Raw genomic sequence first — 26,803 nt, 5'->3', positions numbered from 1 at the left:
CTCTCACTCTAAAGGAAATAAAAAGCCATTGGCGTATTTGGAGCTGAGGACTCCCATGATATGACTTATTAATATGAAGGTGTCCCTCTGCCATTACGTGGAGAATGGATTGTAGGGGGACAAGGGTAGAAGGAAACAGACAAGTTAGGAAGCTAAACTATGGGTTACTTTGACTGCTTGAACTCTGTTCTCATCCAATTCCGTATACTATAAGCTAATAATACCTCCACCACCCGTCTCCTCCTTGACCATCCACATTACTCAAATTTAGAACTTTGTTACCTACTAGTTTCACTATGATAATACTAGACAGACATTCTAGCTTGAGGGCTATGAGTTTGAAGAATGTAGGAGCAGAGTTTCCTATTCATACCTTGAATAGCTTTATAGACAATATTGAATAAAACAGGAAGATAAGTAGAACATTTTTTTAAATGGAAATTAAGCAGCATAATTGAAGGTTTGGGTACCTCATGGCAGTGAGAACAAAAATTCATCATAAAATGTTTATTTGAAAGCCTTTGATAATTTCTGAATTAATACACATGTATGGATATAAATCTAATCCTTTGGAATGCTTGATTTTGACTTTGCTTCAAAAAAAGCAGGTGCAATTAGATTATTTGTTCACTTTAATTCACAGAGAACATGTGGGAATTAATTTTTAAATATACCAAAATGCAAACAGGTAACAATATCAGCCAAAATCAGGCTATTAACTTTTCTAATTAAAAAAAAAGTATTATAAGCATACCTCTGCATCTCTGGAACACACAATAATTTCATGTTCTTAAATGCAACACCATACTCTTGTATATAGTACAAAAGAGCTAAAGGCTAATGCTTAAAGCTGAGCATTTCAACAGGAACAGTAATATAACCTAATATGAGATTTTATTCCTGGGAAGCTTAATTGGATTTAGTGACTATCAAAGGCAATTACTATATTTACATTTGCCTTTATCGGTAAGAGTTCTAGAAATAAGAATTTGAGTGTGGCAATTTAAACAGTCCCCTTTGCCTAAAAAGACAGAGTTTGCTATTATCAAAACCAATTCGTGCATTCACTGTCTCTACAAAAATTGTGTTGATATGTGATAAACAACATTAGAAGAATGTTCTAATCAAATAAGATGGTTACAGATTACCATCAACTGTATGCAAAACTACACAAATGATTTAATAGAGTAATAAATCGTATGCTATTGACTACTCAAGAACATCAGAATATGACTTTCAATTTTTAATATTTTTTACAAATTATAATTATATAGACATGATCATTATTTGCCAGCTTAAAGAATTTCTCATTACTATTAATTTACCTTTCTCTGAAAAGCAGAAGACTAGTTCTGTTAGCTAGCGCATCTCAAACCTGTCACTAAGAGGGAAAAACCCTGAATGTGGTAAAAATCATGTCACTTCTTTCAAGCTTTATTTCTTCTATTCTATCAAGGGGAAAAAAAGCCTTAAAAAAATTGACCAATGCAGTATAGTTTGGATTTATATTCTATGGGAAGGGTAAATATAATAAAGTGAGTACCAAATGCTCAGGGTTTATTCCATGCCGATTGCAGCCAGACTTAATTATAGTAGAAGGATGGATTTTATAGCAGTTGTAAAAACGTAAATAGGCTTTAAAACTGATTCAGAAATTACATTTTATAGATGAAACTTTGATTTTAATTTAAACAATTCTCTTAGGGTATAATAAACATTATTCAGAATGTTCTGCTTTCGTTATGATTGAGAGAGTAGTGATACTTTAGGAAACCCTGGGACAGAAACACCTGTTTCTTACCAAATTACTTTTCCTAATGATTATAATAATTTTATGCACTAGATTAACTTTAAAATGTAAATATTACAATATTTTAAAGTTTAAATTATTAGAAACATCTTAAAAGTAGCAGTGGAATATGTGCACCAAATATGGCATATTCTTACCTATTTTAGTCTAAGTATTCCTATAAAGGATCTATATTAAAAATGCTTTTCATAACATATGTTGATTTTTGTCCTATTGCAAACATAATATTCAATGATTAAAATTTTTTAAATAAACAATAAATAAAAATTTTAAACTCAATAACAACTGTTAATGTTTTGATATGTTTCCTTCAGGTGACCTGCCCATCTGGTTAGTTATCTATCTTTCTTTATCTTTTTCTATATAAAGCTACAAAAACACTAAACATATTTTATTACTTGCTTTTTTATTAGTATCAAAACTCATGAGACATTAAAGTACATTTTTAACGAAAAAAATCAAAGAACTTTTAAATATATGTTCTCTTTGGAAAGAGTGAAGTACATGCCAAGTTGAGTCATGAAGAGAAATGTCAATATGATCCGTGGCAGCCGCTTACTTCCCTGGGAAGGAAGGGGCTGGTTAGGAGTACAGTAGCTAGCAAACCCCTCAGCGCTGGACAAAGCCACTAGTGGGAAAAGAACAAAGGCCTTTCCAATGCAACTAACACAGATGTGCCCAAAGGCAAACTGTCAGAAACAGTTAAGATGACAGCTACTCACAGTTCATTATTTCCTTCTCACAGGTCACTGGGTGACAAGCTGGGTCATTGTGCTTTGTTGGCTGTCCCAGTCCTTCCCCACCCCCTATTCAATTTAAATAAGGGTAAAGCGCTCCATCGGATAAACTAATGTAAACAAACACATTCCAGACACTTAAAGATGCCAGAATATGGCATTTATTTTATTTCGGACCAAACTTAGATTTAAATGTACACACAACTCACTTTATCCAAGTAAGAAGAGAACCACATTTCTTCATCTCACTGATAGAGGAAGCAAAAACATTTTACGCAAACAAAAAATATAACCTATCAGGTACTAAGGATCCTACATGAAAGACCTAACACAGTAAAAGATTTTCCTTTCTCTTCAATGGAAAAAAGAATTTCTCCACATTAAAAAAAAAAGAAAAAAAAAGAAAAACAATTAGATGCTTTCTACAAGTGTTTTAAATATATTAAATGAAATGATTCTGTAGATGACCTCGTTTGTGATGATTGCTGTAGGTTTTTTTTAAGGATATAATTCAAAGTAATACACCAATCAAATTGGCAATAGTTTAGTCAAATCTTTTATGATGTAATACACATAAAATTTTAGTAATGACTTAATATGGCTACTCAGTATGATGACATTCTGTTATGAAATTAATACAATAAAAACTACTAGGAACGAGGACTAAAACAGTGGTTAAAAGCATTGTCTATAGATGCAAGTGGATATGGGTTCAAATCCCATCTCCCCTACTAACCAGCTGTATGACTGGACACATCTTGAAACCACTCTGAGCCTCAGTGGCTACACCTTTATGGATTATATATAAGACCATCTCCACCATCAGGTTATCATGACAATAAGTAAATCGATCTATCACATCATTACAAGAATAAGTAAGTACTTAGAATAGCAGTTGGCATATGGTAAGTATTCAACAAATGACAGCTATTACCTGTCACCAAATTTAGTATATACAAAGCTGAACTGAACCACCATTCAAGGTGTGAAATACCTTGGTTAATCATGACAACTTATATTCATATTATTAGAAAGAGGATTTTAAAAACCTCAAATCCAGTCAAGTGCAAGCCTCTAAATCAGTAAATCTAGACTACTGAATTCACTAAGAAATCAGGGGTTCAGTCTCCCTTAATATTTGCAACCTCTTATTTAGTCATCACTGGAAGCTGCATGTATTGATTTATATTTTATCATTCCCTTTCTAAACTGTTCCACCTTATTTAAAGGTTCCTTTCTAAGATATCCAGTCAAAATAACAGGCCCAATTTGAAAGGCTAAAGATCCGGAATAATCATTAAGAAAAGAACATGAATGGTCAAGGCAGAACAATATAGAGGCGAAGAATAACACTTAAGGTGCAGATAGGCCTGCCTTAAATAACTAGCTGGAAGGCCTTAGCCAAGTAACTTAATCTCTCTGTGCCTAAATTTCCTTATCAGTAATACAGAGATTAATACCTCTGTTTTACATACTGTAACGGGAGCAGGACACTACGGGGCCTTCCTGTGACAGACCCCTCCCCCCACATCCTCTTGCTTCAGTTCTTCTCTGAAGTACCTAGATAATAGTATCTGATGCACATTTCCTGAGTTGTCTTTTGTTTTGCAGATGCTAAAACCCCCACCAAATGGAAGAAATTAACTTCCTGATGACCATGAGCATGTAGCTCACAGACCTACTGAAGCCTGAGGATTGATAATATGACACAGCCCTGTTACCTCACCATCAACCAATCAGAGAATTGTGCACAAGCTGATCACATACCCTGCAACTCCCCTCCCTCACCTGGCCTTTAAAAATGTTTTCCTGAAACCTATTGGGTGTTTTGAGCACTAGCTGCCCGGACTCCTTGCTTGGTGCCCTGCAATAAATACTGCATTTTCCTTCACAACCCAGTGTCAGTATATTGGCTTTACTGCATGCAGGCAAGTGGACCCAGTTTCTCACAGGTTACTGGAAAATAATGCACATAAAGCACTTAAGCAAAGTCAGTATATGTTATTAATAATCAAATGTTATCTTTCCTTTTCACTTGTTACCTGCCAGTAGCTACCTATCTGTGTCTTTCCGCAAATTTATCTACTTCTGATTCTCTCCTTCCTTGGCTACTTCTAAAGAAGTACCTACATTTATATCTTCGTATCTTTTTATTCAATTATATATATTTTTTCAGACTATATGCTCATTAATGTTTTCCCTGGTAATCTAAAATTCTATTTCTTTTTCCAATTTTCACAACTCATATCATTTCACATTATTTCTTTATTTCTTGCAGTGATTTTATTCTTCATTTCATAAAATTATCATTAATAAAAGCAAGACAATGTGAAGCCTTCTTTTAAAGCTGTGATAATATTATGCACTGATTCTCTTATATTTGGAAAGCATGCAAACCTAACAAGACGACCTAAGGTTCAAAGTAGTCAATATGTCAAGTTCAGTACCATGTTCTAATTTTGCCCAACAACTCCTTCCAAAATGGGAGGAAAGTAATTGCTCTAAGTACTAACTCTTTACTCAAAATAACTTTGTTAAGGAACAGAAAGAGAAGGAGAGAAACTGAAATTACACCTGTTGTGGTAAATTGTGTGGGTGGAGAGAATGCAGATAAATCCCTGTGGCTTTAAGAGAAAAAAAGGCGGCTGGAAAAGTTGCTGTAGCCTGAGACACAAACCCTGAGGAAACCGCACTAAGAAAAGGGCCCTGGGAAATTTCTTATTAAATAAAATCCAAACTATATTTACCAGTCAATTTCCATTGACTAAAAATCACAAATCAACACAACCCCCATTAAAAACTCTTTTCTACCCCTACTAGTTTTCAGAACATTTTCACAACTCTACCTATTGAGTGCTTACTACATTCCTGAAATTTAAAGACATTTAATTCTAACAACTCAAACAGTATTGTGGTATGTTAACTGATATTAACAGCTTTGTTTGTTCTGGGATTTTTTTTGCCTCACATTTCCTAATACTACATTCTTTTCTCCAAAGTTCCATCATCAGACTACATTGCTTCAGGGAAGATAACAACAGAATACATTAGAAATATCTCTAAACTACCCAAAGCCCTCAACCCTCAAAAAAATAGATAAACAAATAAAAATAAAAATGAAAAAAATTCCAGTCTGGGGAAGTCACAGGGAACTAGATGGATTATCACCGGGGTTCCGGCACAGTGACCCACCAGCGCCAGCATGCAACAAACACAAAAGCCCCATAGAGATTTCAGAAATTTGAGAGCAGGAGGAAACTGTGCCTCCTAGAACAGAACCCTGGAGAATGACAAGCCCCCAGCATTCTCTCAAGAAGGACAGAGTACAAGTGGCTGCCGAGTGAGCCTAGAGAGAGAGGTCAACAACGACCTCATGAAACCGTATTTGAGTTCCTCAGCTACCCCAGTGTTTTACATGAAAACTTCAAAGACTGCTCCCAAGGGACTTATATTCTAGTGACCTGGCCTGGCTGCATAGCTGCGGCCTTGTGATTGTGTTGTGGAGCATCAGAGAGTTGAGAACCTTATGTACGACTGAAAAACAAGTATCAGGGGTGGAAGACCTGGAACTCTGGTTTTCATACAGTTCCAGGACACCCCCATACTACAATACAGTAAGATACTAAATTGGTTGTTTTGTTTCTGCCCTATCTTACTCAAAACAACAAAATCGAAGGGTTTAAGGGATAAATAATTTAGAGAGAAAATAAATTGAAGAGTCACTTTTGTTATTAGGAAAAAAATATTCCCCTCCTATCAAAATCTGAAGGAGGAATATGTAACTTAAGAATATAAGATAGCTTTTAGTTGAAATAAAAAGTTATATTGCACACTTTAAACTTACACAATGTTATATGTCAACTATATCTCAATAAAGATAAAAAAACTTAAAAAAAAAATTTAGAGCCTTTTTTCTCTTTTTTCATGCAATTGACATTTTTATGTACCATTAGAATATTTAAACTTAGGAATTATCTTGAACTTTACTGAGTATGATAAGAACTGTATTACTGCTTTAAGAGTATTTCAATCAATAGTTAATTTCAAACAATTGCATATTAAAATTACAGTTTATAAAGTCACTTTGTGATTTACAACACCAAGCCCAACAAAATAATAATAAGAATAAACTTTAGTTTTCCAGTTAAATAAAGAGGATCAGAGAAATAATTTTCATTTTCCAACCAAGTATGATCTTCAGTTGGTTAGCAAAATCATTGATGTTAGTTTTATTCCAGTAATGTAACTATGTCAATTTGTTAAATTATCACTACTTAAGACCATCTACTGTGCATGTATCCCCAGGTCTAAACATAATATTCTCCTCGTGGAACATAGAAAGGATTGTCTATGAGTGTGCCCTTCTTTAAGACCTTTTGGTATTCTCCAATTAGATATATGCTCAGTACTACCTTACCCTAATTATGTTATTCCAGAATATTTTAGTGAGATCTCAAGATAGCAACCCTTCCTAAGTATATTATAAACAATACTGTACATCAATCTTCAGTGAAATACACATAAATGTCACCTCTCTTCATCAAATGTGACCCGAAAACTACTGTGCTTGAAAGCCAAAGGCTTTTGAGATATTTCAGTAATCTTCAAGAAATCAATCTTATGTGAAACTGAAGGAAAACATCGAATGTCATTGAGCAATAAAGCTCCGTTCTGTCAGTGCCCTACCTCTGAGCAGAAGCCTTAGGATGTTTCTCTTCCAGTTTCTTCACCAGAGCCACTGTCAGCTCCCCTGTCTCCCCAAGAGAACCTTCTGGCATTAAGTGGGTCTCTGAAGGCTCTGGCAGCTGCTTCAGACCAGGGATACTGGCACTTTTTTGCAGAACCTAATAAATGAAATATAGGAATAATGTAGCTAATTTTCACTGAGTGGAAATATCTAAACTATATATGCCAAAAATTTAACATTGCACTTTTCACGGTTCCTTCAGCCTTCTTCATCCAGCACATAAACCATTGGTATGTGGCCAGAACAAAAGAAGGCAGTCCTAAGAAAGGCTAGTGTGTCACCATCTATTTAATAAAATAATGTTTATATAAATATACATATAAATGTTTATATAAATATAAATGTGAAAATAGATGTTTATATAACATGTATTAAATATCAATAACCCTAATTTGTGAATTCGTTTTTGCCTCCTGAAAACAACCCAAACATTTTTTCTCTTTTCAAAATATATCATAGAGATCTATTTCTGTCTTGCCTCTGGCTCACTACACTGACCTCTTCTGCCAAGCTGCTGCCATGTTCCTGATGAGCTGTGGTCCAGGCACCATGGTGAAGGTGATACTCTGTCTGGGTCACGTCATGTGCATTTAGCTCCTCTAGGTAGGTCAGGACAAACTGAGGATAAGCCTGTAGGAAAGGAAAAAAAAAATTGTAAGTAGTACCAGCCTTATAAGCAACAGCAAAAATTCTATACAACTGGAATGATGGGAAGATAAATTAGATTAATAGGAAAAAGGTCTGGCTAATGAGCTTTATACTTTATTGTCAATTTCAGATCAAAATCAAGCCAAATAGCTTTCATATGAAGATTTCTAATTTGTTGTTTGATCTGCTCAAGTTTAACTAGGTTGCTAAATATTCAAGCCATCTTATATACTGATAACAATGTCTAACATTTATTGAGTTATTGCCACATAAAAGGTATTATTGTAAACACATTATGTACGTGTAACGTGCAGTCGCTCTATTTTTTGGGAATATTCAATTCTGCCACAGAAGACAAGAAAACAAATAGGATGAATGAGATTCATTAGCTGCATTAAGCATAGATAAGTTAGTAACCTGAGAAGTGTCAGACAGAAAGTGATTAGAGCATATGTCTATGAACATAGATAGAAAGGGGTAGAAAGACAAAATAGTCATGACTTACCAAATAACAAGCAAAACAACAAATATTTATGATACACTACATATAAATTAAGCACATGAGACACAATAATCATGAGATCTTTTAACTGGCCACCCATTGCTAAACTCATTTTGGATCCTCTGCTGGATAAAATCCACAGCTGCCCATAGGCTACCTGGGGAGCACAGCTTTGGCCAAGTGTACTTGCAACCAGCTCTGTCCTGGAGCAAGTGTGCATCATTGCTTCACACACATTTCATCTGTTAGACCCTCTTGCTCAAATTTCAACTCTGGTCCTTGTAACCACATCAGTAGCAGGGAAGGGTGATGCAACACAGAAAGAGGATAAGTTGATACTGCAGAGATTCAGGTAATGTGGCCATTCAACCCATTGTACTTTAAGCATGTTAATCTAACCCATCTCTCTTCCCATACATTTTATTTTGTGTTTTAAATTGATTTAATAAATTGTGATCTGAATATTTTAATTTGGTCTGTGCACCTTTCTGTTCCATGAACTCAAGGATAGCCTACCTAGGAGCATACTTGGAGTTTACCATTGCATCGAAGTAATTTCCCACATAACAACATATTTACATTTTAATCCTTACAACAGCCCTTTGAAACAGGTATGGCTATTGTTCCCATTTTAAAGACGAGGAAACAAACACAGGGAGGTTAAAGCAACTTGCCCCTCCAGCTTGTTTACTAGTTAATCCTAGATATGCTGCCTCAAGTATTATATAAACTTCTTTTAAAACTTCTTTTTTAAAGTGTGGAAAAGTTTTAACAAAATATATGGGGAGGTGTCCAGTGGATAATTAAAGAGTACTAAGGTCCTTATATTATTCTAGAAAAACAGATATTAAGTAACTTTAAACTTTGTTAGAAAATGTATAACTAAAGATGAATGTTCTAAAATTAGGTTGTGGTAATGGATACAAAACCCTGTGAATACACTGAAAAATATTGAATGGCACACTTCAAATAGGTGAATTGTAAGGTATGTTAATTACATTTCAATAAAGCAATTTTTTAATGTAAGAGATTCAATAAAAAAATAGAAATACACAGTATACCTTATGAAGAAGTAGAGGAAAAAAAGAGGGAGGGGATTCAGAAAAAGTCAGGAAGAAAGGTAAAAAATACAAATTAAAAGCACAGGAAATAGAAATTTTTGTTGAATTAATCAGTAAATGACTAACAGAATTTTAATATGCATTCCCTTTGACTTAACAAACATACACATACATACATTGTTCATTGCAGCATGGTTCTTACTTGTCTAAGTGTGTATCATCAGGGAAACTTTAAGAGATAAAGTAGATGTGGATGTCAGTATGGAGAGATGGCCACAATATGTTGTTGAATGGAAAAGATAGGTCACAAAGTTTTACATATATATAATTATACACATATACATATACATATATAATTAGATTTAATATATATGATTACATATAATATATATAATTAATCAGAAACAATTAATGATAATCTTTGAGGAATAGGTTAAAGAGGTACTTTTGCTTATTCAGTTCTGAATTATTGGAGGGTTTTTTCATAACTAACATACACTACTTTTATTATTTAAGCAGAAACCCTACTATACATAGAAATATATGCATAATTTCTGAGAATATACTCAAAAACCTGCTATTAGTGAATAACTCTGAGAAATAGGATTAAAGTTTGAGAGAAAGAGACCTTACTTCTAATTAGTATATTTTTTCAAATATTAATTTCTATATGTGCATTTATTCTTTTATTTAAAAAATACTTTTTAAAAAGGCCCAATTTAAAATAGTGTCTTCACTGTATATACTAGTCAGATAATCTTGGAAAAAGATTTTTGAATCACTAAGCTAACCCAAAAAAATTACAAAAAGAAGTTTTATCTAAAAAAATTAGGATTCTTATTTTACCTTGAAGCCTGTGTCACATCTATGTCATTATATTATTTTCTCTTGTGTCAGTTCTTACTGTCTTAGAAATATCCAAGATAATTCAGCAGAAGTGAATATGATGGGTAAAGGGAAATAGATTATTTTACATTGGTTCTACAGTAAAGTATCAAAGCCAAAATTCAGCAACAAAGATCACAGTATTTTCAATATGAGAGGAAACATGAGTAGTAGGATATAATATTGAATATATTCCAACCCCTTATATTGTGACGGTATTTTCATGTTTCACATCCTCTAATAGAGGTAAAGACATTTTACATAAGTTTATTTTTGAGGTGTATTACCCTCTTACTGGAAAGAATGTGTACCTAGAACATGGGGAAATTTAATATATATCCAATGAGATGGATAAAGAAGGGCCCAAAAGGTAGAGCCATGATGTGTCTAACATTCTGACAGACATAGCAAAAGAAGAGGCCAAAAAAGAAAAAAAAAACAACACTCATGGGCTTTGCTTCCTAGAGTTGACAGTCTAGCAAAGGTGGCAGACATACACAAGTAACATGATGCATTTGGAGACATTTATGAGTTGTTCTAGCATTTTCCCTTTGGAATCATTCTAAACCCTAGGTGATGGCTATTCAAACATTTTGATACCATGGTTCTTTATTATTCTCTACTCCAAGACCAAGTTATCTTGCTCTCTAACTAGGCACCTCCTAGTTCAATCATCAGACCACCAGTATAAACAACTCCCTCCTCCAAAATCTGGAATTCTAATCTTGTCTTCTAGGCAGTCAACAGCCTAATCTTTTGACTTTTCCTCCCTTCTAGTGCATCTGCACATCACCCTAACTTGACCTTTAATGTATTAACCCTCATTATTTTCCAAGTCCATCAGCCCTTTGGGCTTCATTGCTTTCTTCTCATTCTAATCCACTTTTTACCACCTCAAGATAAATTGTAATAAAATACACCTTTGATTACATCATTCCCACTTCAAAAACTTTAAATAGTACCCCCAGTACATACTGATTAACATCCCACAGTCCTACGCTTGTTTCAAATTCTAGCTGTGCTATTTATCGGCTTTAGGAATGTAAGTTCCACTTCCTTGAGGGAGAAGTGTCCTATTGAAGACTGCATAAGAACTGGCTCAGAATTTCACACTGACCAAAATTCAGCCTCAGGATACAATGGCAAGTCTCTAGCTGCTAAGAAGGATCCCATTCATTTATGAGATTTTTTTCAAGCTAATAGGGTTGGGGAATCATCTTTATCACTCCCAAGATATTCCCTCCATGTACATAAGAAAGGCCACAAATTTGACCTAACTTGGGGCTCCACAGGAATATTTATGTCCTCATTGGAAATATAGCAGTAGGTCAGCAGACTGTCACCTGGAATGCTTTATTTATTTATTTTTTAATTTTTATTGGAGTATAGTTGATTTATAATGTTGTGTTAGTTTCTGCTGTACAGCAAAGTTTCTGCTGTACAGCAAAGTGAATCAGTTATATGTATACATATATCCACTCTTATTTAGATTCTTTTTCCTTATAGGTCATTACAGAGTATTGAGTAGAGTTCCCTGTGCTATACAGTAGGCCCTTATTAGTTATCTATTTTATATAGAGTAGTGTGTATATGTCAATCCCAATCTCCCAATTTATCCATCCCCTCCCTCCCCTGGTAATCATAAGTTTGTTTTCTACATCTGTGCCTCTATTTCTGTTTTGTAAATAAGTTCATTTGTACCTTTTTTAGATTCCACATATAAGCAGCATCATATGATATTTGCCTTTCTCTGTCTGACTTACTTCACTTAGTATGGTACTCTCTAGGTCCATCCATGTTGCTGCATTATTTTCATTCTTTTATATGGCTGAGTAATATTCCATTGTATATATGTACCATATCTTCTTTACACCTGGAATGTTTTAAACGCTGTCTCCTCTTGGTCAGCACATGATCAGGCATAGCTTTTTAAAGTGTTTCCTTTTTTTTTTCCTCATTATAAATGCTTTTTATGGAAAACAGAAAATATAGAAAAACTCAAAGAAAATAATTATCCATTCTCCTACCACCTGTCCTATGTATAAACTTCCAGTTTTGTTTTCCACACACACACACTCATAAATAAATAATATTGTTTTCTTACCTGATTTTTCTCAAATCACAACATTACCATTTTCCTCTATCATAAATTATTCTCCATTATTTGTAATGCCAATATATTATCCATAATAAAGACATACCATAATATATTTATACAGTCTCATTGTTGGTTACTTAACCTGTTTTCAATTTTCACTATTATAAACAATGCTCTAATGAACATCCTGAAAGATACACTACAGTATACACCACTGATTGATTCCTTGGGTTAAGCTGCTGTAAGTGGAATTTCTGAGTCAAAAGAAATAAGTATTTTTTTTACGAATTTTGATAAATGTTGCCAAACTGACCTTTAGAAATATTGTACCAGTCTCCTAGATTGCCCTCACTCTTCCTTGCCTCCTTGCCCCCTTCCCACATTATACGAGGATAGGCCTATGTGACCAAAGAAGATGGCAGAAGTGGTATTAGGTTAATTCTGACATTAGGTTATGAGAAAAAGTACAGCTTCCATTTCGTTCTCTTCCTCTCTTGCTCTCTTGGATCACTAGCTGATGTTGTAAACAGCACTATAGAGAAGCCATGTGCCAAGGAACTGAAGCCTCTGGACAACATAAGTGTGCTGAGAAGCAGATTTTCCAGCCTAGTCAAACCTCAGATAACTGTAGCCTCCACTGACACCTTGACTGCAGCCTCATGAGAGACTCTGAGTTAGAACTACCCAACTAAACCACTCCCAGATTCACCACAGAAACTGTGAGATAATAAATGTTTGTTGTTTTAAGTTACTATGTTTGGAAGTAATTTGTTACACAGCAGTAGATAACTAATACCAATAAGATACAAAAAAACCCAAAAAACAAATACAAAGAAAGGAATGAGTATGTTTGTTTTCTCACATCTTCATCAGCATTGGATATTCCTAGTTTTGTATCTCCCCATAATTAATAGAGAGAAAATACTATCCATTGCTTACATTTATTTAATTCCTAGTGAAGCTGAACTTTTTAATTTGGTTTGGCTTTTTAAATTTTTCTTCTGTCATGTATTTCCTGTTCATGTCTTTTGCTCATTTTTCTATTGACGTGTTTATCCTTTTCTATTGCTATATCAGGCTTATTATATATTAAAGTATTATCCCATTCTCTGACTTTTATATTGCAAAGACTTTTCCCTGTTTGTCATATTTTCCTGTTCACTTTTGCTAATGCTATTTTAGATTTAGAAGGTTTTAAATTTTTTATGAACTCAAAGCCATTAGTCTTTTCCTTTATGGATTCTATCCTTGTTTGCATGCACATAAAGATGTCTACTCACCACTACTCTGGGTTAGATGCTTTAATTCATGGTTTCTTCTAGATATTTTTATGGTTCCATGTTTAAATTTAAATCTTTAATTTAGCTGAAACTGGTGAATTGTATATAAAAAGTAATCTGTCTTTTGCAAATGAATAGAGAAATGGTTAACTTTAAAAATAAAACAAAAGAAAAATAGTATCCAAGTAAATACAATATAACAAAATGCAATATTGTACTTAAATTTGTTCATTATTATTATCATTAATAGTTACAAATGATCGCTTAGCCAGAACTGATATGCCAGTGTCTATCGATAGGCCAGAATCTGTGCCTAATACTTAAAATACTAGTATTATAGCTATATTTTGCAGACAAATAATGTGAAGCTTGGAAAGGTTAAATGACTTGCCTAAGGCCACACAGCAAATAAGTGGTGGAGCCAATATTAGTTATTAATATCCTAACACAGTAATTCTGTCTTTTTTAATGAATGGAATGAGCTCCATTTCTGATCCAGCAGCAAATAATTATCAAACTATACTCCATTTTAGCCTTAACTAGATGGATATAGTTTTGGATGACTAAATTTAGATCTAATCAAAATTTCTAAACCTCTAAAAGAATGAAATGCCTCATTAATAAATAGTTTTGCTCTTTGAATCTAGAAGAACTGTAACTTTAAAAAATCAGCAATCGTGTTTGTGAACAGAACATTAAAAATTTTAGAATCAAAAGTCTCTTAAAAATAATGTGTTTGAAACACAAAAGTATACATTATTTGCTAGCTCACAATAGAAGTGTTGTGAAAAATTAGAAAATTATAAGTTGCAAGAAAAGGAGAGGTAAAAAGGACAGCAGAGTAGAAATGGATGTTTAGGTACCTGAATTTTGAGAGAGAAAAAAATACACTTAAACCTTGGTCCTGCTCTTCTATGTCTGTTGGTGGGAAGGGCAATACTTATATAAGACATAATTATGTTCTTGGGCAACAGGAGTCAGCTCTATTTAGGTATGTCTCAGAACGAAGTCCTCATGTGCAGGTACAGGCCAAGGAGCTGCAGAGATATTTTGATACAGTCTCAAAATTCCACCTTTTTTTTTTTTTTTACCAAGATGTACAAGCTCCCTCTCCAACAACCTAGAACCTCACTCTGAGTGGATAATGTAGTGGGGTCAGAAATGAGATAAGGAGAAAGCTGGGATGAATCTCAGAATGAAGTTAAAGGTAATTATTAAAATGCTTTGACATTTGATGACTATGTCAAAATGTCTGCTTAGGAATAGAGCTGAAAGTGTATAGTCCTGATCAAGTTAGTAAATGGGGTTGGGATTTTAACTACTCAGGGAAATGCTGTTATGATAATTTTTAAACTTAAATTGTATAAAACGCTCGAAACTGTTAAAATGATGAGGGTTGCCATGGAATAACAGCTCAACTTATAGAACACTTCAGAAATAAAAGTACCACGGTTTATTAGTCAGGGTCTAATAAGGAGATAGAAACCATGTAGTATTTTGAACAGGAAAGTTTAATATAAATGATTAGTAACAGAGGATTATAGTGACAGGAAACTGGTAAGAATTAAACAAAACACTAAAGAATACATGAATAGCAGATATAGGGAGCCCACTACTCCTAGGCCTGAGACAGAATGCCCAACGAAGAGGCCTGACCCAACGTTGAGATCCAGAGCACACTGAGGGCACAGCTGTCGCTCAATGGATGTTGAAGAAGTCCCCGAGGGAGTGCACCAGTAGGAGTCACTGTTAATGTGCCTTTGGAGCGCCCGGGGAAGCCATCCACAGGGAGGTGCCTGGTTGACAACACTTCACTAAAAAGCCACTCCCAAGGAATATGCTCAAGGAAACCATTCACAAGAAGGTGCCCACTGGCAGTACTCTGCTGTGAAGCTGCCCAAGGCAGGAGCCAGGCAATGAACGGTGGATCTGGCACTGTGACGGAATAAATTGATAACTACCATGCTATGTGTTACAGGTTGAATGATGTCCCCTTGCAAAAAGTACCTTGAAGTCCTAACCCTTGGTACTGTAAATGTGACCTTATTTGGAAATAAGGTCTCTGTAGATGTAATCAAATTAATATTAGGTCATTAGGATGAGCTCTAATCCAATATGATTGGTGTCCTTATTAGAACGGAGAAATTTGAACCCAGACACACACAGAGGACAATGCCATGTGAAGACTCAGACACGGAGGGAGGTGGCCATGTGAAGATGGAGGCAGAGACTGGAGTTATGCTGCCACAAATCAGGGAGTGTCTGGGTACCAGAAGATGGAAGAGGCAAGGAAGGATCTTCCCATAGAGGATCTGGATGGAACACAGCACTGGGGAACACCTTGATTTCAGACTTCTGGCCTCCAGAACTGTGAGAGAAAAAATTCCTGTTGTTTTAAGCCAGCCGGTTTACGGTGCTTTTTATAGCAGCCCTGCAAAATTAACACACCATGTATTTTCAGTTTCATTCATCTGAGTAACTTAGCATTTCGGAAATCATCATGGTGGGATTCTGAGGCAAACACTAACAGATACCATGTGATTAGTCTAATTTTTACCTCTCTTAAAATTTTTTTTATATCAGTTACTTTTAATTCAATGCAATTTACGCACAAATGTATACATATTAAAACAGCTTTACAGAGAGTGCCTCCACCTTGGTCAAACACAATCAATGTTGAAATAATTTGTGCACTCAGGTATCATACAAGTACTTAAATAAAACATTACTATTGCACATTATTAATTTTTTCTTTTAAAGATAATTTATTTTTTAACATCTTTATTGGAGTATAATTGCTTTACAATGTTGTGTTAGTTTCTGCTTTATAACAAAGTGAATCAGCTATACATATACATATATCTCCATATCTCTTCCCTCTGGCATCTCCCTCCCCCCTACACTCCCTACCCCACCCCTCTAGGTGGTCACAAAGCAGCGAGTTGATCTCCTGGTGCTATGCAGCTGCTTCCCACTAGCTATCTATTTTACATTTGGTAGTGTATATATGTCCATGCCACTCTCACTTTGTCACAGCTTACCCTTCCCCCTCCCCATATCCTCAAGTCCATGCTCTAATAGGTCTGTGACTTTATTCCCGACCTGCCCATAGGTACTTCATGACCTTTTTTTTTTTTTTTAGATTCTATATATATGTGTTAGCATACAGAATTTGTTTTTCTCTTTCTGACTTACTTCACTCTGTATGACAGACTCTAGGTTCATCCACCTCACTACAAATAACTCAATTTCATTTCTTTTTATGGCTGAGTAATATTCCATTGTATATATGTGCCACATCTTCTTTATCCATTCATCTGTCAATGGACACCAAGGTTACTTCCATGTCCTGGCTATTGTAAATAGAGCTGCAGTGAACATTGTGGTACATGACTCTTTTTGAATTATGGTTTTCTCAAGGTATATGCCCAGTACAGGGATTGCTGGGTAGTATGGCACTTTTATTTTTAGTTTTTTAAGGAACCTCCATACTGTTCTCCATAGTGGCTGTATCAATTTACATTCCCAGCAAAAGTGCAAGAGGGCTCCCTTTTCTCCACACCCTCTCCAGCATTTATTGGTTGTAGATTTTTTTGATGATGGCCACTCTAACTGGTGTGAGATGGTATCTCATGGTAGTTTTGATTTGCATTTCTCTAATGATTAATGATGTTGAGGATTCTTTCATGTGTTTGTTACCAATATATCTTCTGTGGAGAAATGGCTATTTAGGTCTTCTGCCCATTTTTGGATTGGGTTGTTTGGTTTTTTTTAATATTGAGCTGTATGAGCTGCTTGTAAATCTTGGAGATTAATCCTTTGTCAGTTGCTTTATTTGCAAGTATTTTCTCCCATTCTGAGGGTTGTCTTTTCATCTTACTTATGGCTTCCTTTGCTGTGCAAAAGCTTTGAAGTTTCATTAGGTCCCATTTGTTTATTTTTGTTTTTATTTCCATTTCTCTAGGAGGTGGGTCAAAAAGGATCTTGCTGTGATTTATGTCATACAGTGTTCTGCCTATGTTTTCCTCTAAGAGTTTGATAGTGTCTGGCCCTACATTTAGGCCTTTAATGCATTTTGAGTTTATTTTTGTGTATGGTGTTAGGGAGTGTTCTAATTTCATTCTTTTACATGTAGCTGTCCAGTTTTCCCAGCACATTGAAGAGGCTATCTTTTCTCCATCGTATATTCTTGCCTCCTTTATCAAAAACAAAGTGACCATATGTGCGTGGGTTTATCTCTGGGCTTTCTATCCTGTTTCTATATTTCTGTTTTTGTGCCAGAACCATACTGTCTTGATTACTGGAGCTTTGTAGTATAGTCTGAAGTCAGGGAGCCTGATTCCTCCAGCTCCATTTTTCTTTCTCAAGATTGCTTTGGCTATTTGGAGTCTTTTGTGTTTCCATACAAACTGTGAACTTTTTTGTTCTAATTCTGTGAAAAATGCCAGTGGTAGTTTGATAGGGATTGCATTGAATCTGTAGATTGCTTTGGGTAGTAGAGTCATTTTTACAAGGTTGATTCTTCCAGTCCAAGAACATGGTATATCTCTCCATCTATTTGTAACATCTTTAATTTCTTTCATCGGTGTCTTATAGTTTTCTGCATACAGGTCTTTTGTCTCCTTAGGTAGGTTTATTCTTAGGAATTTTATTCTTTTTCTTGCAATGGTAAATGGGAGTATTTCCTTAATTTCACTTTCAGATTTTTCATCATTAGTGTAGAGGAATGCAAGAGATTTCTGTGCATTAATTTTGTATCCTGCTACTTTACCAAATTCATTGATTAGCTCTAGTAGCTTTCTGGTAGCATCTTTAGGATTCTCTATGTATAGTATCATATCATCTGCAAACAGTGACAGCTTTACTTCTTCTTTTCTGATGTGGATTCCTTTTATTTCCTTTTCTTCTCTAATTGCTGTGGCTAAAACATCCAAAACTATGTTGAATAATAGTGGTGAGAGTGGGCCACCTTGTCTTGTTCCTGATTTTAGTGGAAATGGTTTCAGTTTTTCACTACTGAGGACAATGTTGGCTGTGGGTTTGTCATATATGGCCCTAATTATGTTGAGGTGAGTTCCCTCTATGCCTACTTTCTGGAGGGTTTTTATCATAAATGGGTGTTGAATTTTGTTGAAAGCTTTTTCTGCATCTATTGAGATTATCATATGGTTTTCATTCTTCAATATGTTAATATGGTATATCACATTGATTGACTTGCATATATTGAAGAATCCTTGCATTCCTGGAATAAACCCCACTTGATCATGGTGTATGATCCTTTTAATGTGCTGTTGGATTCTGTTTGCTAGTACTTTGTTGAGGATTTTTGCATCTAAGTTCATCAGTGATATTGGCCTGTATTTTTCTTTCCTTGTGACCTCCTTGTCTGGTTTTGGTATCAGGGTGATGGTGGCCTCGTAGAATGAGTTTGCAAGTGTTCCTCTCTCTGCTATATTTTGGAAGAGTTTGAGAAGGATAGGTGTTAGGTCTTCTCTAAATGATAGAATTCATCTGTGAAACCATCTGGTCCTGGGCTTTTGTTTGTTGGAAGATTTCTAATCACAGTTTCAATTTCAGTGCTTGTGATTGCTCTGTTTATATTTTCTCTTTCTTCCTGGTTCAGTCTCAGAAGGTTGTGCTCTTCTAAGAATTTGTTTATTCCAGGTTGTCATCTTATTGGCATATAGTTGCTTGTAGTAATCTCTCTTGATCCTTTGTATTTCTGTGGTGTCAGTTGTTACTTCTCTTTTTTCACTTCTAATTCTATTGATTTGAGTCTTCTCCCTTTTTTCCTTGATGAGTCTGGCTAATGGTTTATCAATTTTGTTTATCTTCTCAAAGAACTAGCGTTTAGTTTTAAGGATCTTTGCTATTGTTTCCTTCATTTCTTTTTCATTTCCTTCTGATCTGATCTTTATGATTTATTTCCCTCTGCTAATTTCAGGGTTTTTTTGTTCTTTCTGTAATTGCTTCAGGTGTAAGGTTAGGTTGTTTATTTGAGATGTTTCTTGTTTCTTAAGGTAGGATGGTATTGCTATAATCTTCCCTCTTAGAACTGCTTTTGCTGCATCCAATAGGTTTTGGGTCATCTTGTTTTCATTGTCATTTGTTTCTAGGTATTTTTTAACTTCCTGTTTGATTTCTTCAGTGATCTCTTGGTTATTTAGTAGTGTATTGTTTAGCCTCCATGTGTTTGGGTTTTTTTTGTTGTTTTTTTTTTTGCAATACACAGGCCTCTCACGTTTGTGGCCTCTCCCGTTGAGGAGCACAGGCTCCGGACGCGCAGGCTCAGCAGCCATGGCTCACGGGCCTAGCCGCTCCGCGGCATGTGGGATCTTCCCGGACCAGGGCACAAACCCGTGTCCCCTGCATTGGCAGGCAGACTCTCAACCACTGTGCCACCAGGGAAGCCCATGTATTTTTTACAGTTTTTTTTCCTGTGATTGATATCTAGTCTCATAGCATTGTGGTCAGAAAAGATACTTGATATGACTTCAATTTTCTTAAATTTACCAAGGCATCATTTGTGACTCAAGATATGATCTATCCTGGAGAATGTTCCATGAGCACTTGAGAAGAAAGTGTATTCTATTGTTTTTGGATGGAATGTCCTATAAATATCAATTAAGTCCACCTTCTTTAATGTATCATTTAAATGTTGTGTTTCCTTATTTATTTTCAATTTGGATGATCTGTCCATTGGTGAAAGTGGGGTGTTAAAGTCCCCCAGTATGATTGTGTTACTGTCAATTTCCCCTTTTATGGCTGTTAGCATTTGCCTTATATATTGAGGAGCTCCTATGTTGGGTGCATAAATATCTACAATTGTTATATCTTCTTCTTGGATTGATCATTATGTAGTATCCTTCTTCGTCTCTTGTAACAGTCTTTGTTTTAAAGTCTATTTTCTCTGATATGAGTATTGCTACTCCAGCTTTCTTTTGATTTACATTTGCATGGAATATCTTTTTCCATCCCCTCACTTTCAGTCTGTATGTGTCCCTAGGTCTGTAGTGGGTCTCTTGTAGACAGCATATATACGGGTCTTCTTTTTGTATCGATTCAGCCAGTCAATGTCTTTTGGTTGGAGCATTTAATCCATTTACTTGTAAGGTAATTATCAATACGTATGTTTCTATTACCATTTTCTTAATTGTTTTGGGTTTGTTATTGTAGGTCTTTTCCTTCTCTCATGTTTCCTGCCTAGAGCAGTTCCTTTAGCATTTGCTGTAAAGCTGGTTTGGTGGTGCTGAATTCTCTTAGCTTTTGCTTGTCTGTAAAGGTTTTAATTTCTCTATCGAATCTGAATGAGATCCTTGCTGGGTGTTCTTGGTTGTAGGTTTTTCCCTTTCATCACTTTAAATATGTCCTGTCACTCCCTTCTGGCTTGCAGAGTTTCTACTGAAAGATCAGCTGTTAACTTTACAGGGATTCCCTTTTATGTTATTCGTTGTTTTTCCCTTGCTGCTTTTAATATTTTTTCTTTGTATTTAATTTTTGATAATTTGATTAATATGTGTCTTGGCATGTTTCTCCTTGGATTTAGCCTGTATGGGACTCTCTGCCATTCCTGGACTTGATTAACTATTTTCTTTCCCATATTAGGACAATTTTCAACTATAATCTCTTCAACTATTTTCTCAGTCCCTTTCTTTTACTCTTCTTCTTCTGGGACCCCGTTAATTCGAATGTTGGTTCATTTAATGTTGTCCCAGAGGTCTCTGAGACTGCCCTCAATTCTTTTCATTCTTTCTTTATTCTTCTCTGTAGTAGTTATTTCCACTATTTTATCTTCCAGGTCACTTATCTGTTCTTGTGCCTCAGTTACTCTGCTATTGATTCCTTCTAGAGAATATTTAATTTCATTTATTGTGTTGTTCATCATTGTTTGTTTGCTCTTTAGTTCTTCTAGGTCCTTGTTAAACGTTTCTTGTATTTTCTCCATTCTATTTCTGAGATATTGGATCACCTTTACTATCATTATTCTGAATTCTTTTTCAGGTAGACTGCCTATTTCCTCTTCATTTGTTTGGTCTGGTGGGTTTTTACCTTGCTCCTTCATGTGCTGTGTGTTTCTCTGTCTTTTTATTTTGCTTACCTTACTGTGTTTGGGGTCTCCTTTTTGCTGCCTGCAGGTTCGTAGTTCCTGTTGTTTTTGGTGTCTGCCCGCAGTGGCTTAGGTTGGTTCAGTGGATTGTGTAGGCTTCCTGGTAGAGGGGACTAGTGCCTGTGTTCTGGTGGATGAGGCTGGATCTTGTCTTTCTGGTGGGCAGGTCCGCATCTGGTGGTGTGTTCTGGGGTGTCTATGACCTTATTATGATTTTAGGCAGCCTCTCTGATAATGGGTGGGATTGTGTTCCTGTCTTGCTAGTTGTTTGGCATAGGGTGTCCAGCACTGTAGCTTGCTGGTCGTTGAGTGGAGCTGGGTCTTGGCATTGAGATGGAGATCTCTTGGAGATTTTCGCTTTTGATATTACATGGAGCTGGGAGGTCTCTGGTGGAGCAGTGTCCTGAACTCGGCTCTCCCACCTCAGAAGCACAGGCCTGATGCCTGGCCGGAGCACTGTCAGCCACACGGCTCAGAGTAAAAGGGAGAAAAAAAGGAAGAAAGGAAAAAATAAAATAAAGGTATTAAAATAAATAAAAAATAATTATTAAAAATTTAAAAAATTTAAAAATAAAAAAACGAAAGAAAGAAGAGAGCAACCATACCAAAGAACAAATCCACCAATGATAGCAAGCGCTAAAAACTATATTAAAAAAAAACAACAGGGCTTCCCTGGTGATGCAATGGTTGAGAGTCCGCCTGCCAATGCAGGGGGCGCGGGTTCGTGCCCTGGTCCAGGAGGATCCCACGTGCCGCAGAGCGGCTGGGCCCGTGAGTCATGGCTGCTGGGCCTGTGCGTCTGGAGCCTCCGCTCAGCGGCGGGAGAGGCCACGGCAGTGAGAGGCCTGTGTACCGCACACACACACACACACACACACACACAAAAACAAAAAACCCAACAGACAGAACCCTAGGACAACTGGTAAAAGCAAAGCTATACAGACAAAATCACACACAGAAGCATACACATACACACTCACAAAAAGAGAAAAAGGGAAAAAAAAAAAATATATATATCATTGCTCCCAAAGTCCACCGCCTCAATTTTGGGATGATTCGTTGTCTATTCAGGTATTCCACAGATGCACATACATCAAGCTGATTGTGGAGATTTAATCCGGTGCTCCTGAGGGTGCTGGGAGAGATTTCCCTTTCTCTTGTTTGATCGCACAGCTCCTGGGGTTCAGCTTTGGATTTGGTCCTGCCTCTGCGTGTAGGTAGCCTGAGGGCATTTGTTCCCCGCTCAGACAGGAGGGGTTAAAGGAGCAGCTGATTGGGGTCTGTGGCTCACTCAGGCCTGAGGGAGGTAGGGGTACGGATGCGGGGTGTGCCTGCGGCGGCAGAGGCCAGCATGACGTTGCACCAGCCTGAGGCCCACCGGGCGTTCTCCCGGGAAAGTTGTGCCTGGTACCCGGGACCCTGGCAGTGGCGGGCTGCACAGGCTCCCGGGAGGGGAGGTGTGGATAGTGACCTGTGCTCGCACACAGGCTTCTTGGTGGCGGCAGCAGCAGCCTTAGCATCCCATGCCTGTCTCTGGGGGTCCGCGCTGATAGCCGCGGCTCACGCCCGTCTCTGGAGCTCCTTTAAGCGGTGCTCTTAATCCCCTCTCCGCGCGCACCAGGAAACAAAGAGGGAAGAAAAGGTCTCTTGCCTCTTGGCAGCTCCAGACTTTTTCCCGGACTCCCTCCGGGCTAGTCGTGGCGCACTAGCCCCCTTCAGGCTGTGTTCACACTGCCAGTCCTCTCCCTGTGCTCTGACCAAAGCCCGAGCCTCAGCTCGCAGCCCCGCCCGCCCCGGCGGGTGAGCAGACAAGCCTCTCGGGCTGGTGAGTGCCGGTCGGCACCGATCCTCTGTGTGGGAATCTCTGCGCTTTGCCCTCCGCACCCCTGTTGCTGTGCTCTTCTCCGCGGCTCCGAAGCTTCCCCCCATCTGCAACTCGCAGTCTCTGCCCGCGAAGGGGTTTCTAGCATGTGGAAACCTTTCCTCCTTCACAGCTCCCTCCCACTGGTGCAGGTCCCGTCCCTATTCTTTTGTGTCTGTTTTTTCTTTTGCCCTACCCAGGCATGTGGGGAGTTTCTTGCCTTTTGGGAAGTCTGAGGTCTTCTGCCAGCGTTCAGTAGGTGTTCTGTAGGGGTTGTTCCACATGGAGATGTATTTCTGATGTATCTGGGGGGAAGAAGGTGATCTCCACGTCTCACTCTTCTGCCATCTTGAAGCTCCTCCCCTGCCTCTCTTAAATCTTGATGATTTATATTCCATTTAGACTTGGAATCACAGTACAGTAAGGAAATCTTCAGAACTCAAGGACAATCTCATTTTATTAAAGCAAACTTTTTAAATTGAAGTATAGTTGACTTACAATATTACATTAGCTTCAGGTGTATAACACAGTAATTACAAATACAATACACATAACAGAAGAATACAAAAATCATAAGTGTACATTCAACCCATTTTCACATAGTGAATACCTGTTTAACTAACCACCTAGGTCGAGAAAGGGAACAACACACCTAAGTGCTCCTCATGGCCCCTTTCACTCCCTAACCTCCTTCAGCTATATCCACTCTCCTAACTTCTAACACGATATTTTTGTTGCTTGCCTGGTATTAAAATTTAAACAACTGCAGTCATGCATTGTGTATTCTCCTGGTTTCTTTTGTTCAGCATTATATTTGCGAGACTCATATATATTGTTATATGTAATTGTAATTTGTCCGTAGGCATTGCTATCCTCCAGGGTCAGAAAACTGTGGCCCGTGAGCCAGATATGACCAACCATTTGTTTCTGTAAATAAAGGTTTATTGAAACACAGCCACACATTTTCTATGGCTGCTTTCATGCTACAAAGGCAGAGTTACGAAGTTGGGACAGAGATCATATCACTCACAAAGCTCCAAATATTTAATATCTGGCCCTTTACAGAAGTTTTCCATCTCTGTTGTACAGTATTTCATTGAATATATATACCACAATTTATTTATCCATTCTGCTGATAGGCATTTCAGTAATTTCCACACTGAGGCACTACAATTAGTGCTGTTAACACTTTGGTAGACATATTTTTCCTTAAGATATGTTAACTATTTCTGTCTAGCATTAAACTAATAGAGGAATTGCTGGGCTGCATAAATATGCTCAACTTTAGTAGATATTGCCGTTTTTCCAAAGTGCCATCTCTTCATTTTAATAAATAAGAAAGCTGATGTGGATATCGAAAAGATATCTGCACTCCCATGTTTATTGCAGCATCACTCACAATAGCCAAGATATGAAAGCAACCTAGGTGTCCATCAATGGATGAAGGAATAAAGAAAAAAACACAGGCAGTACATTATTTGACATCAGTCTTAGCAATATATTTTGGATATGTCTCCTCAGGCAAGGGAGACTAAGAGGTACAAATGTCCAGTTACAAAATAAATGAGTCACAGGTATGAAATGGACAGTGTGAAGAATACAGTCAATAATAATATAATATTTTTGTATGGTGACAGATGGTAAGTAGACTTATCGTGGTGATCATTTTGTAATGTATAGAAACATCAAATCACTGTGTTGTGCATCAGGAACTAACACAGGGTTGTAGTTAATTATACTTCTAAACAAACAAACAAACAAACAAATTCACAGAAAAGCAGATGAGATTTGCAGTTACCAGAAGTGGGGAGTAGGGAGAGGGGGAAGTGGTCAAAAGGTACAAACTTTCAGTTATAAGATAAATAAGTACTAGGGATTTAATGCACAATATGATAAATATAATTAACACTACTGTTTGTTATATGTGAAACTGGTTAAGGGTGGGGATCCCAAAACTTCTCATCAGAAGGAAAATTTTCTTTTATTTTGTGTCTACATGAGATGATGGATGTTCACTAAACTCACTGTGGTCATCATTTCATGATGTATGTAAGTCAAATCAGTATGCTGTACACCTTAAACTTATACAGTGCTGTATGCCAACTATATCTCAATAAAACTGGAAAGAAAATAAATAAAATAAGATACCATTTATGGCCTACCAGAAAAAAATGTGATACACACACACACATACACACTCAACGGAATATTATTAAGCCATGAGAAAGAGGGAAATTTTGCCATTTATGACAATATGGATGAACCTTGAGGGCATTATGCTGAGTGAGATTAAGTCAGACAGAGAAAGACAAATACTGTATGATATCATATGTGGAATCTGAAAAAGCTGAACTTGAAGAAACAGAGAGAAGAATGGTGGTTACCAGGGGCTGGGGGGTGGAGGAATTCGGGAGATGTTGTTTAAGGGCACAAACTTGCAACTAGTAGATAAATAAGTTCTGGAGATCTAATACACAACAGAGTGATTATGTGACATGATAGAGGTGTTAGCTAATGCTATGGGGTAATCGTATTACAATATATATGTAACAAAGCAGCAGGTTGTACACCTTAAAGTTACACAATGTTACGTGTCAATTATAGCTCAATTTTTTAAAATAATGAATCTATTTTAAAAATAGAAGAAAGGAAACTGATGCCCGAAAATGCTAGGTTGTATCATAGCGATGAATTAGAGAAAACTATATTTGGCTTTGGAAAACTTGTTTTAAAGTTAAGCAAAACCTCAGAGGAAAGTGTTAAGTTAAACTGAGTTAAATTCTACATTTCTGGGAACAGAGTGAAATCATTTGTTCAGAAAAAAGCATTTCTTGATCTCAACAATAGACAGTGCATTTTATAAGAATCTGAAAAAAGAAAAAATTAGGAATAAAGTTGTGCTCATGGTCCTTACCTTAGAATAAATGCAACCGTCAGTTCCAAACACCCACTTCTGAGAATCATCTCCTTTATGTCTGTAATGAAAATGTAATTTAGAGATTGACGACTCTTCCCTACACTGAAACGTTTTGTAGGTTTCAAGTAGAAGTATCATTTTCCACACAGC

General features: G+C 36.6%; 1 protein-coding gene across 1 annotated transcript in view; it reads right to left on the bottom strand.

Annotated features, from left to right (window-relative positions):
* Positions 1–26,803, bottom strand: part of DCDC1 (doublecortin domain containing 1) — a 457,088-nt gene that overhangs the window by 140,376 nt on the left and 289,909 nt on the right. The window contains exons 18-20 of the mRNA XM_060160830.1: positions 26,651–26,711; positions 7,793–7,924; positions 7,234–7,391 (exon numbers count right to left, since the gene is read on the bottom strand). Of these exons, the coding sequence (XP_060016813.1) occupies positions 7,234–7,391; positions 7,793–7,924; positions 26,651–26,711 (351 nt within the window). The remainder of the gene's footprint in view (positions 1–7,233; positions 7,392–7,792; positions 7,925–26,650; positions 26,712–26,803) is intronic.

The sequence above is a fragment of the Lagenorhynchus albirostris genome, chromosome 9 (assembly GCF_949774975.1).
Source record: "Lagenorhynchus albirostris chromosome 9, mLagAlb1.1, whole genome shotgun sequence".
In the NCBI taxonomy this organism is placed as follows: domain Eukaryota; kingdom Metazoa; phylum Chordata; class Mammalia; order Artiodactyla; family Delphinidae; genus Lagenorhynchus; species Lagenorhynchus albirostris.
Note: the sequence above shows the minus strand (reverse complement) of the source record. Positions and strands in the feature narration are given on the sequence as shown.